The following is a 12,342-nucleotide window of genomic DNA, read 5'->3' on the forward strand; positions in this document are numbered from 1 at the left end:
AGAAAATAATATATGAGACCTATATATTTTTATTTTTAACTTTTCTTTTTAGATATTGAGAGATTTTTTAAAAAAATTTTTTTAAATTTATCCATCAATTTTTTCATTGCCGCGTTTTACTTTTCTTTATTTTTATCATGATATTTATAGTGTAGTTATATTTTTATTATGAATTTTTGTTAAACAAGCAGTATATTTAATTTTTAAATTAATTAAACAAATGCTAACTCTAAATGTTGAAGTTAATTTTCAGTGAAATATCTTATATTTAGTTGTAGTTTCAACTTTTAAGATTATTGTGTATTTAATAAGTTAATAAATAAAATTTTAAATTGAATACAATTATTTTTGTTAGTATTGGATAAATATTTTTTAATTATGTTTTTATTCAATTAATAATATGTGGTAAAAATTATTATAAATATAATATGTTAAAATGTTAAATTTTACTATATAATAATTTTATAAATAATAAGGTTGTTATGGTTTATATAAAATTAATAACTTTTCTCTTTTACTTTTTTTTTTCCGTTCAGTCACACATGATAAAAGAAAATTACATTCCTTCCATTTTTTTATTTTTTTTATTTCTATTTTCCTCTAGGAGGCAAGCATAGCATTTGGGTTCGGATTTGATGCTATGTATATATAATTGATACTATTTGTTTTAATTATAGGATGAAGTTAACATTTTCACCATTTTAAAAGAATTGTCGTTGATATCTTTAAATTTGTTCAAACAAAATGTTTGGCTTTTTAATTTTACTTTTTGCTAAAATTAATGACCATAATAAAATGTGACTAAGAATTATAATTTAATGTAATTAATGAAAGGTAATATTAAAAAAAGTAACTATTATATCTTTGTTCTATATTTAAATTAAATAGGATTTTAAAAATATCTGAGGATTAGGACCAGAGAGAATAAGGATAATTGTAATCACCACACATTAATCATAATTTATTTTAACAACTTATTATATTTAACAATTTGTTTTGGAAGTTGGTGTGTGTGAGTGCTGAATCAAACACATGAACTAACCAATGAAACTATGAAAGCTTAACATTATATCACGAAGACATGAGACCAATCGGCATATTTTACAATTTGTTCTTTTTATACAAATTAAAAACATAATGCTTTATTTCAAAATTCAATACCCAAACGTTGCCAAAAAAAAAAAAATCAATACCCAAATGCCAGCGTTTTTCCTTCACTGTAGACGGTAGTGATACAGCGAATTTTGACGGGAATTATAAAGGATAGAAATTAATTCCTAACAAATGTGAAAAATACGAGGAAAGGACACGTAATCGGTGCAATAAAAGGGTATATAAAGCCCAGTGTTGGTCCTTCACCCTCTGCATTCTTGCTTTGCCAGCGGAAGATCCTTCCCTGCTTCCTCACCTCGTTTCAGCTTCTACCTCTCTATAACTCTTATCTCTCTATCTACACAATTATTTTGTTCACTATCAACATATCCCTTTCCTTTCCCTTTCATTCCAATAGCGAAACGGCCCTCTCTTTGTCGAAATTAAATCATTCTCAATTTCAGAAGATGAACAAGAGGCCCAAAATCAGCAACGATAAGGCCGTTGTCCATATCTGGCAGCGATAATTAGGTCAAATATCCTGCAGAAATTTCTCTCACCGCCTCAGAGCCTCGGAGGTATCAATTTTCTATGACTCTGTACTTGATTCCCTTCTTAATTTGTTCTTGTTAATTACTTCTAACTTTGGAGTCTGGACTCTGGCAGGAAGAAAGATGCGCTCTTGTGATGACAATGCAACGTTTTATTGAACGTGTCTGACTTAGATTATTTCCCCGCTGTCAAATTATTATAATGTGTTCTGCCTTTTATGTTTTTGAAACTGCTATGACTAGTCCTTTCGGGTTTGAGAGGTCATGTCTATTTTGTCAGGCCGAAGCTTTGAAAATTTCATTCTTCCCGTTCGATGTAATCTTTCCACGAAACTGTGCAATGAACTTTAATTATAAAGGTGCTATTCTTAAATGCTACATTTAAAAATAGTGCATCTTATTTCTGTTCCTGGGAATGTTAATGTAAAAGATGCATTAATTATGGAGATAAACTAAGAATATATCATAAAAAAAAGGTAAACGTGGTCATATTCGTGTTAAAGATGCTATTATTGGAAGCTGCAGTTAAAAACACGGCATCTTAAATAAGTTCCCGGGGATGTTGATATAAAAGATGTTAAAAACAGTTAACAAAAGTATAACGCCAAGAAGGAAATGTGGTATTATATTCTTAATTGAAACTCAAACTCTAATTTGGAAAATTTTCTTCCTTTGGTCACTCTTCTGATTTAGATGCACAATCAATGTTCTTGACCCTTTCTCATATGCCATGTTTGACATGCTGATGAAGAAAAGACATTTCATGCCCCTCTTGGATGATAGAAGCATTGTGACTTGTGCTGCTGATCGACAGGAACATCATGTTACATTCTGATATGGACCATACCCATTCCATTTGACTGTTTTAGCAGTTACCATTTATGTTAAATCTGTGTCATTATGATTTGTATACCTTAATTCCATAATCTGGAATGCATACTTATTTTGACTTATGGCTTCCTAACTTCTACACTTGTTTTACGTTTGAGAATTGCCATAATGAAATATGGTTTCAGGATGGATAATTATTCACTGAAACTGTTCATCTACATTTAATGGTTGAAATCAAGAGAAATACAGTGTTCTATTTGTTATAAACATGTATGAAGTTCATTTGTTTTATAGCATTCTCTCAATATTAGGTGAGACACGTCAGATTCCATAACGTGGAGAAGTTGAAATAAAGTTACTGGGCAGGCATCATGGAAAGCTCATAAGGTGGCTATTGAGCCTGGCAGCCCCATACATTTTATACCTTTGGTGAAGATGGATTAGTACAACATGTAATGTAAGTAAGATGTCTCCTTTGCTGTAACTAGTCTTTTATTCTTCAGTCTTCTTTGACAGTTTCATTAATGACTACAAATGGACAAGCCTTTGGCTATTAACTTTCTTTTGGTGGGTGGGCCAAACAAAGCATCCTATTAGGGAGAGGGTGGAGAATGGAGATTGTGCAATTTTGACAAGCCTTCTTATGCTAGAGATGAATACAGTGTTGATGTCGACTGTTTGGTCTGTGGTCCTATGTCTTGCTGTGGTTAGACATTCCCTCAGTCTCTTTAAATTGGAATTTTATTTTACACTCTTGTTGCTTAGTCAAGTGATGGTAAGTATTATTGCAGTTTGATCTGAGAACCGGGACTGCAGCAGAACTGCCAGCCAACCAATGATAGAAAGCATTGCCTGCCATTCATCCATCTCCATGCAATTGCAATTAATCCAAGGAACCCAAATCTTTTTGCAGTTGCTGAGTCTGATGAGCATGCTCAAATTTATGATATTCACAAGTATAAGTGGGATGGATCTACTAATTTTGGTCAACCCACTGACATCTTTTGCCCTCAGCACTTGCTTGGTGATGAGCGATTTGGAATAACAGGCCTGACCTTTGCTGAACGGAGCGAGCTGCTTGTGTCATATGATGAGTTCGTTTATCTTTTTACACCAGATATGGGTTTAGGTCCAAACCCTGTTCCTAGTTCTCTTCCTTCTAAAAACTTTGATGCAAATAGATTGGGAGGTGATCATGTTTCTGCATCATCACCATCTAATGTAGATGTTGATGAGACAGTTACTAAGGGGCACAGGAACTGTTAGACAGTGAAGGTAGTTAACCTTTTTGGTCCTAAATGTGAGTATGTGGTGAGTGGTTCAGATTGTTGCCGGATTTTCATATGGAGAAAGAAAGATGGTAAGCTTCTTTGTGTAATGGAAGCAATTGAGACAGTTGTCAGCTGCATTGAGTCTCATCCTCATGCAATGGTTCTTGCAAGCAGTGGAATTGATGATGAAATCAAAATATGGACTCCCAAGGCACTTGAGAAAGCTACTTCACCTAAAAATATAAACCAGGTATGAATTTAGTCTTTTTGAGTTAATTTGTGCAAGTCAAAAGATAGTGAACAAAATGATATTAAGTGGCTTCATGCCTTTCATGTGTAGGGAACTCTAGATTTTGTTTAGAACCATCACATTTAACCTTATAAAACTGCAACCACTTTTCATAAATTCTTTTCAGCCCTCCTTCCTCCTCCTGCCCCTGGAATGTGATCCCAATCTTTTGTTTCCACAAGTTTCGGAATCTAAAATCTGATGTCACCCACAGTCCACACTATAAACTGCAAGAGCTTTGCTCTGCCGTTGGCTGTGCTTACTGCTTTATGACTCAATGTAATCAACGGCTGTGACCTATTCCTAACTCTTGTGAATTTTTAGGTTACTTGATAAAACTAAGAAAAGTGTGGTAGTTGAGAGAGGAGGAATTTCTGTTACTGTGTGTTGGAGATGGCATGAAATCCTAGGAACCAGTTACATATTACTTCCGTGAGATTGTTTCTTGTGGATTTTTTTTTTTTTGGGTTCAATTTAACTGCATGGTTGAAGGAAGCCCTTTATTTTGGAGTAAGAATAATCGTCAAAGGAAAATTTTCTTCTTCTGAGCTTCCCTGGTTGAGCGGTTTATTTGGGAATTCTGGGTTAAACTGGCTAAATATAATTTTATCCTTTAATATAAAAATGGGAAAACTCTTATTTTCTAAAAATATGTAGTTCTTAAACAATAGAGTATTTTTGTTCTTCCTTTTCCTTTTTCTGAGAGAGAAAATCTGTTCCCTTTGTCTTGAAAACCTAGTTTTGACTCTAGAAAATGGAACGCACATTCAATCAGGCCATTATGTATTTTCTTGCATGTACATTATCTTTTCATTTTGTTTGTGAGATCGCTTTTGATTCTGATCTGACCTGGGCTGCTTGCTTCTGACATTGTGGGATAGCAGTAAAAGGTGGGAAGGTTTAATTCTCTATTGACGCTTTGCCATTATCTGGGATGTTGGTCAGTTTGATCCTTCCTCTATTACCTAGAAGTCTTGCGTTTAGAAGGGACTGAACGAGTTATGGGGTGTGGATGGATCGGAGAAGCAAAGGTTTTATATGTTCTTTGAACTGTTTGGGCGGCAGAAGAACAAATTTCTCTAATGTTACATTTGAATACATGAGGATTTAGATTTGGATTCATATTTTATTATAACTTCTTTGTAATTTTAAATTCGCTCTAGATCTTGTTATTTGAAATTTTAACTACTCTAACTCTTGTTTTTTGTTTTTATGTTTTCACTGTCTATTATTTTCGTTTCTCCTCTCATCTCTTATTATCATCTCTTATCAATTTAAAATTGGAGGTAAGTTTGTCACTGTCAATTTTTTGTTTTTGCTTTAAATTTTAGCTTGTCTTTCTTCTACCTTTAAATTTACACTATCCAAATAAAAAAAAAATTAAATATATGGATTTTAAATATGAAATTCAAATTAAATGCCACCTAAAGTTAATTCTGTGACCCTATTTACTATATTTGATGTGATTATGATGACGATGATGCCACATGGCAATTATAGTAGTGGTGATTGTGATTTTTATGATAATAGTGAATATGTTATGGCAATGGCAATGCTGATCATTTTGGCTTGGTGGTTAAAATGCCGATAGCTTTGTGTGTCCGACAAAATTCACAAGCTAGGCAGCGGCCGACGGATGTCCCAAATAGCTTATCAAGGCCGGCAACTGTTTTCACCTCTAGAGGATCCGCATAGACGGCATTGAACATACATAACTTGGCAGAAGATTCCATGCTGTTGATGATGAGGTTTCTGACAACGATGATGGGGGAGATATAACCGGCTAGGCAGACTTGTTCATTTCAGTAACACTATTCCTGGCTTCAAAAAAGGAAGAAAATAATAAAATCTCTTTAAATTATATAAATAATATTTTAATTTCTCAAAATATCATAATTTTTTTAAAGTCTCTAAAAACTTTTTTATTATTAAAAAATTAATATAAATGATTAAATTATCCTTAATTCAAAATTACAAATTGTTGTTAAATTTTTGCAATTTTAAGAAGAAAAATTATGAATTTTAAAATAAAATTTATTAATAACATTTGATATTTGTAACACTTAAAAAATATTAAAATTTTGATGCAAACTTACAAATTGCTGTTTAATTCTAATAATTTTAAAAATAAAAGTTACAAATCTTAACACAACTTATGAATAACAATTGATATTTGAATTAAGGATAATTTGATCACTTACATTAATTTCTTAATGACAAAGAAAATTATAACAATTCAAGATACCAAAATATATTTTATATATTTTAAAAAAATTTTATTATCATTTTCCTTTCAAAGAAAGGTGGCGATTGTATATGGCAAAGGAATTTGCAAGAAAGTGTAATTTTGCATATTTATGCATATAAAATAAATCATTCTGTGGACATGTTATTACTTTATTTAGAATTTTTGTCTTTATTTAATGAGGAAAACTTATATGTAATTTTCTATTTTTTATTATTAAATCCTTTATTTAAAACATGATACAGTATGTAATATTTACAATTCAATATTGCGTGATTGATGCCTTCTGATCAAAGCTATATATCATAAGTGGTGGATTTTGGTTCTAATATTAGCACTTGAGGCTCCAGAGGGACCCAAGAAACAAGATGATATTATATAGGAGAGCATATACAAAGAGAGTCATTGGATGCATACAAGGAAGTAACTTTAATTTCTGTTTCATGTATTTTGGCTTAATTTAATCCTAGGTGTTAAAGCTTGTAGGAGAGGTTTTTTACGGCGGTTCAATGAAAATTCACTCATACATCAGAACAGTTTGGAGGAGGCAGCTGGTTCGAGCGTAAATAAAGGAGCTTATACTCATTGATTTTGCCACTGGCAATTCGCATTAGAAGGAACAGCTTGGATCCATATGCTCTGGATAAATGCAATCATCTGCAAGGATCAACAACCAAGTAGCCAGCATGAGAAGCCATGGATCTATCATGGTTAAAACTAGGGAGTCATGTTAAGCGGTGTAAATTTCAGAAAACCCAGCTGAAGGCTCATGTTTACGGCACTGACCTGGGATACCCCAAGGCACATGATGCTGAAACCAGGAAAATAGAAGGGTGCTTCTTCCGACAGGAACAAGGCTACATAGGAATCAGACGGACAATGAATGAATCAGGTTTTCTCAGTATACTTCATCTTCCCCTGGTTTGACTCACCTACCTGTCAGTGGAGTGAACGTCAACGGAGCAATGATGTTGGCGGAGGAGCTAATTCCTGAAAAGCATCCTTGAACCATTCCCTAAACCAGACATTATTCATCAGTGGAGAAGCTGAAAAGCTATCATACGGTCAAGAAGTGTTAAATAGAATATCCAAATACCTGCTCTGCAGGTCCAACTTGTTTAGATACAATACTGCTGATCTGCATTTCATATCCAAATAGAGAGATCAGATTCAGAAAACAGAAAACTGAGTCCAACAAGTTTAACGAAACAAACGAGAGATAGCAACGTACACTCGGGCGCACCAAAGCCCCAAAGACAGTGCAGACTCCTAAGGCATATGGAACCTGCATGGTTTGCAAATGATTCCAAGAATTATCACTATCACCATAAATAGTATGGCGCCTTATCTGAAGTTTCTAGAGAAAATATAATCAATTGTCAAAGTGTTTGAAGAGAAAACTACCCATGATGCCCAGGATAAGCTGTAAACTGATGTCTGCAATCGGTGAAGCGTTAATACTCTCTTTTAATTTGTGTCATAACATGGCTTGACAAGAAGTGGTGTGAAGAACATGGGAGGCTGATACTTACAGTGATGCTTCCAATAAAGAGGCCCATTGAAAGCAGCTTTTCCTCTCCCATAACAGGTACTAATACGGGCATTAATAGCAGCTGCAGAGTTGTAGATGTCAAACTAAACAAATAATTTCCAGTTCGCATTGAAAAATTGGATCGAGAAACCAAAATTGGGGAACAGATGAAAGCATACTTGCACTAGAGTTGCCCCAACCCCATTAATTAGCATCAGATCAGCAAACTGGTTCTTGCTGAACTGAAATCGATACTTTAAGAAGTACTGCAATATGACGTGGAAAAACTCTCAACTTACAAGTAACTATGAAAAACTTTTATAAACTATTTGCTGCTTTGATGTTAAAATCGTATAGCTACTGATGTGATTATTATTATAAATTACCAGCACTGAAACCTGCAAACCACCATCTGCAAGACTGTTAAAGAAGCAAACAATGGCCGCTTTCGAGAACGAGGGGCTGCAAAAGGGAAGCTTCTCTCATCATTTTTATAAAATTCCACAGGTGGATTTCGTCCGAAAAATGATCATTATCCATATAGCGCGCGCGCACACATTATTAAAACTAACGTGCCCATGCAAGATGCATGATGGGGTTATGCTTTATGAATTAAGTACCTGGACTTGAGCAAGCCAATGAGATCCCTCAGCGATGGCGGCGTCCGGAACATTGGTGGCGATGAGTCCAAGTTCTGGCTGATGATCTCTTCAACACACGGCGCCTCTCTCTCTTTCAACATTGGCCGCCTCACACCACCACCAACAACCAGGCTCTCCTCTAGAAATATTCTCATGTACATCGCAGAACTCATGGAAAACAGTGCAGCAACCTGAAGAAAGGCAATCATTTGTATAAGGAGGTACAGGGGAGTGATCTAGTCAGAGTCAGAGAAGAAGAACATTGAGAACCCGAAATGTGAGAGCAGTGGAAAGGAATCGGGAGGCCAAGGTTCCGCAGACGAATGATGCGGAGCTGACGCCTCCAAGAATTCCAAATGCAGACGCTCGTTTAGCCTCTCCAACCTTGTCCGCCTAATCATGGAATCAAGATATATCAAAATATCATCAAGAAAGGTGGTACGTTGAGGGAGAGGAGGTGGTGGGTACCACGTAGGCAAGAGAGAGGCAGTTGACAGAAGCATCGCCCACAATGGCGGTGAGAGTCTTGACCACATAATAGGCGTAGAAGAAATCAGTGTCCCTGCTACATGCCAAGATCACTGCAACGATGATATAAACACAGGTTAAACGGAGTGAAAATGAAAATGAAATGTAGTTGACGAAGCAGAAGAAATGGTGGACCCCATCAGCAATTGAGAAGCACGCGGAATTGATAATTATAGTGATGGTGCCATGGAAATATACTCTCACCTAAGGGGAAGATGGAGAGGGCGAGCGGAAGGGTGAGCAAAGCTTTTCTGCCGTACTTGTCCGACAAGTTGCCTACTAACGGCGTCGTCATCACAGCACCTAACCCCGTTATCTGCAGTCAAGTCCCCTCCCATTATTTCCCTTTTTTTTTTTTTTGCCTGAAAACATTATTTCCTATTTTCTTCTTCATTGTCTTATCTTACATATACATACATACATACATACATACATACATATATATATATATCTATATGACTCCTCATCCCACTCTGCTTCTCTGTCTCTTCAACATTCATGTTGTGTCTCCCTCAATTAATTTCCACTCCATCTGATTCTCTCCGTCTCCGTTATTCAAGAAAAATGAACCCACTTGAAGGATCAAATCCACCCAACAAAAATTAACGCAAAAAGGACCGACTTTGATTTTTTTTTTTTTTTTCATCTTTTGAACTCGACTCAAATCATAATTGAATCAAATACTGATTAACATGTATTTATATCACTAATTGGGTTTCCAGCGGGCGGCAGCTCAAGAGCCAAACAACTTGATTAAAACAACAAATATACTTTTAAATCATCGACTTAATTATGGTCTTTCCAATGAATTAATATCTATTAAGATCCGATATTCTTTAACATGCAAGCCCAGTCAGTGATAAGAATATTTTTGCAGAAATCATCGAGGGCTGCAGAGTGGATATAATCTCACAGTTAACATGTGGAGTATATGTTGGGATTTCGAATATACTTTAGATTTGGGTATCTCAAAACAGATTTTTTTGTTAAAAACAAAGAATAAATTTTACAATATTAAAATATAATATTGTTTAATTAAATGCTACTGAAGACGTCACTCGAAACCATCGCCTCATGCATTATGATTTATATTTACATCATATATAAACATGAAAATATTGGTTTACATAGAGATGAGGGCATAGTGGGCATGAATTAAGGAGATGGAAAGAGGAATAACGGGACCAACAGATGAATCGAGTCAGATTGTGGAGGAAAAGAAGAAGATGGAGGAGGAGGAGGAGGAGGAGGAGGAGGAGGAGGAGGAGGAGGAGGAGAAAGAATACTTAACCGCCTGCTGGAAGCCGGTGAGATAAATAGCAAGAGAGCACTGATACTGGGCGGGGCAGAGCGCGGACACGGTCACGTCCGTTATTGCCGGAGCCACCATGAAACTTGCCGTCCCCCACAGAAACACAGTCACCAAAAGCTGCATCAGCTCCTTCTCCATTTCTCTCTCCCTCACCCCCAACCTTCCCCGACTCCAAGTCTCTAACGACAAGGAGTTAACAGGGAGACATGCTTTTCTACTCAAGTTATCCACGCTCTCAACTCCCATTTGGCCCCCCTTTTGTTTTTCTTTTTTCGCTTTTTCTTCTCGGCCAAAGTTCGGTTTCCTTATGCTTTTCACTTTTCAAAACACAAACGGACAGTGCCTTGTATGTGATCTTGGAGATTGTAAGATTAATTTTGTTTTATGAACGTAAAATTTTTATGGATGAAAATCTTCCTCAACCTCTTTATCTTTTCCTAAGAAATCTTGTTTAATTTTGATCAATTCCACTTCATTATTTCTTATATTCATTTTTAATTTTATGTATTTATTAAATGTTAAAAATTATTACATTTTAAGATAAAATTAATAAAATTTAAGGATTTTTTTAATTCTACTAGGTCATATTATAAATGGTTTATAAATAAAACTAGAAAAAGGATTATATTTCGCTATTATTCCGTTAGTCCCCACCATACTGCTCCATCAACTTTATGCTGAATTCACACTCACCCATGCATGAGATTTATTATTCATAATTTTGCCATTTATTATGAGTGTAACATTTGATATGTAAAGCTACACAAGCAAGTCATTTGTAATAGGATGTTCAATGATATAAGAAATTATTCTCTTATCTCTATTGTTCTCTTTTAAATAATTCTGTATCACTTGCTTTATTTTACAACAAGTAATTATATTGATTGTGCTAGTTCTTCTACTAATAATTATTTTAGTTTAGACATATCTAAAGATTTAATTGAATGAGCGCGTGCGCGCGTGTTTCTTTTTTTTTTTGAAAACACTAGCTACTTGCTAATAAATACTCCCTTTAATTTTATTTACAAAGCAAAGAGAAAAAAAAATTAATCTTATTTATAAATTATGTTATTAAATTTTTATCACAATTTTTTTTACTCTCCATTAAATGTTAGAAAGAAAAAATGTTATTGAAGTATGTATATTGAATAAAGATAAAAGTAAAAACTTATTTAATCTTTAAAACAGAATTAATAAGTTTTAAAATTTTTTTAATATTAAAAAATATATTAAAAATAACATATAAATAATATTAGTTTTCAATTGATCGTCATACTTTTATCCAACCTGCTGGTTGAGAAATAAATAGTGCAAAAATAATGGAGGTAGAAATTAATATATTTGTGGATGATCAAAGCTTCTAGATATGTGCGTCTGCAAGTATGAATCTGCGTTGAGGTTGAGAGCAGTAGTTGGAGGTAACCAGATCCGACTAGTTGGTGCGTCAGGAGGTTGACAAAGTTACCTTTACTTTATGGCCTCCACTGGAAACGTGGATGACGACACTTAACTTAGTGGTAGGGTTAATTCATGCTTTGGATTTTAATTGAAAAAAGAAAAAAAAAGAATCGCACTAAGGAACCTCAAAACACAAAAAATTACACTTTAAATCCAATAGATTCTGATAACGCATTGCAAGTTGAAGAACTCTTGTTACAATTTTTGTTGGGTGTGAGAATACAATTTTGCCCCTCTCAAGACTAAGCAAGTCCAATCTAATTTTTCTCCTCTCCTCTTCCTCTTCACAACATTGCATTACAGTTCCTCAATTCTTCCATTCCTTCCCCCATCCTTGATCCATCCATTCTTCTTATGGTGTGTCACGTCTCAAAAATAAAGAATAATTAACACGGGTTATAATTCACAATACACATACCCATAAGCCTCAAATTTAAAATGCATTCCGTTTTTAAAATAAATTTTGATTTATATTGAAATTTTAACATTCATGATAATAATCATTGTAATAAAAGATTTAATATTTTTATAAAAATTTTAATAGAATCTCCTGCATAAATAAAATCTCTCCAAAGTTTTACAATACATTGCCT

At 34.4% G+C, this 12,342-nt stretch overlaps 1 protein-coding gene and 1 pseudogene across 1 annotated transcript; one reads left to right on the forward strand and one right to left on the reverse strand.

Annotated features, from left to right (window-relative positions):
* Positions 1–1,379: 1,379 nt before the first annotated feature.
* Positions 1,380–5,276, forward strand: LOC129284904 (uncharacterized; annotated as a pseudogene).
* A 1,356-nt stretch (positions 5,277–6,632) lies between these two features.
* LOC129284965 (uncharacterized) lies at positions 6,633–10,595 on the reverse strand. Its single transcript, XM_054920490.1, has 14 exons — positions 10,271–10,595; positions 9,184–9,295; positions 8,920–9,032; positions 8,722–8,844; positions 8,431–8,642; positions 8,197–8,272; positions 7,990–8,076; positions 7,812–7,892; positions 7,684–7,716; positions 7,511–7,564; positions 7,376–7,417; positions 7,216–7,294; positions 7,066–7,136; positions 6,633–6,936 (listed from the first exon to the last, which is right to left on the reverse strand). The coding sequence occupies exons 1-14, from the start codon at positions 10,535–10,537 to the stop codon at positions 6,862–6,864; spliced, it is 1,425 nt and encodes a 474-aa protein (XP_054776465.1). The 5' UTR covers positions 10,538–10,595; the 3' UTR covers positions 6,633–6,861.
* Positions 10,596–12,342: the final 1,747 nt, after the last annotated feature.

This window comes from Prosopis cineraria, unplaced genomic scaffold (assembly GCF_029017545.1).
Source record: "Prosopis cineraria cultivar Desert tree isolate PC_DT_omini unplaced genomic scaffold, ASM2901754v1 PC11, whole genome shotgun sequence".
Classification (NCBI taxonomy): domain Eukaryota; kingdom Viridiplantae; phylum Streptophyta; class Magnoliopsida; order Fabales; family Fabaceae; genus Prosopis; species Prosopis cineraria.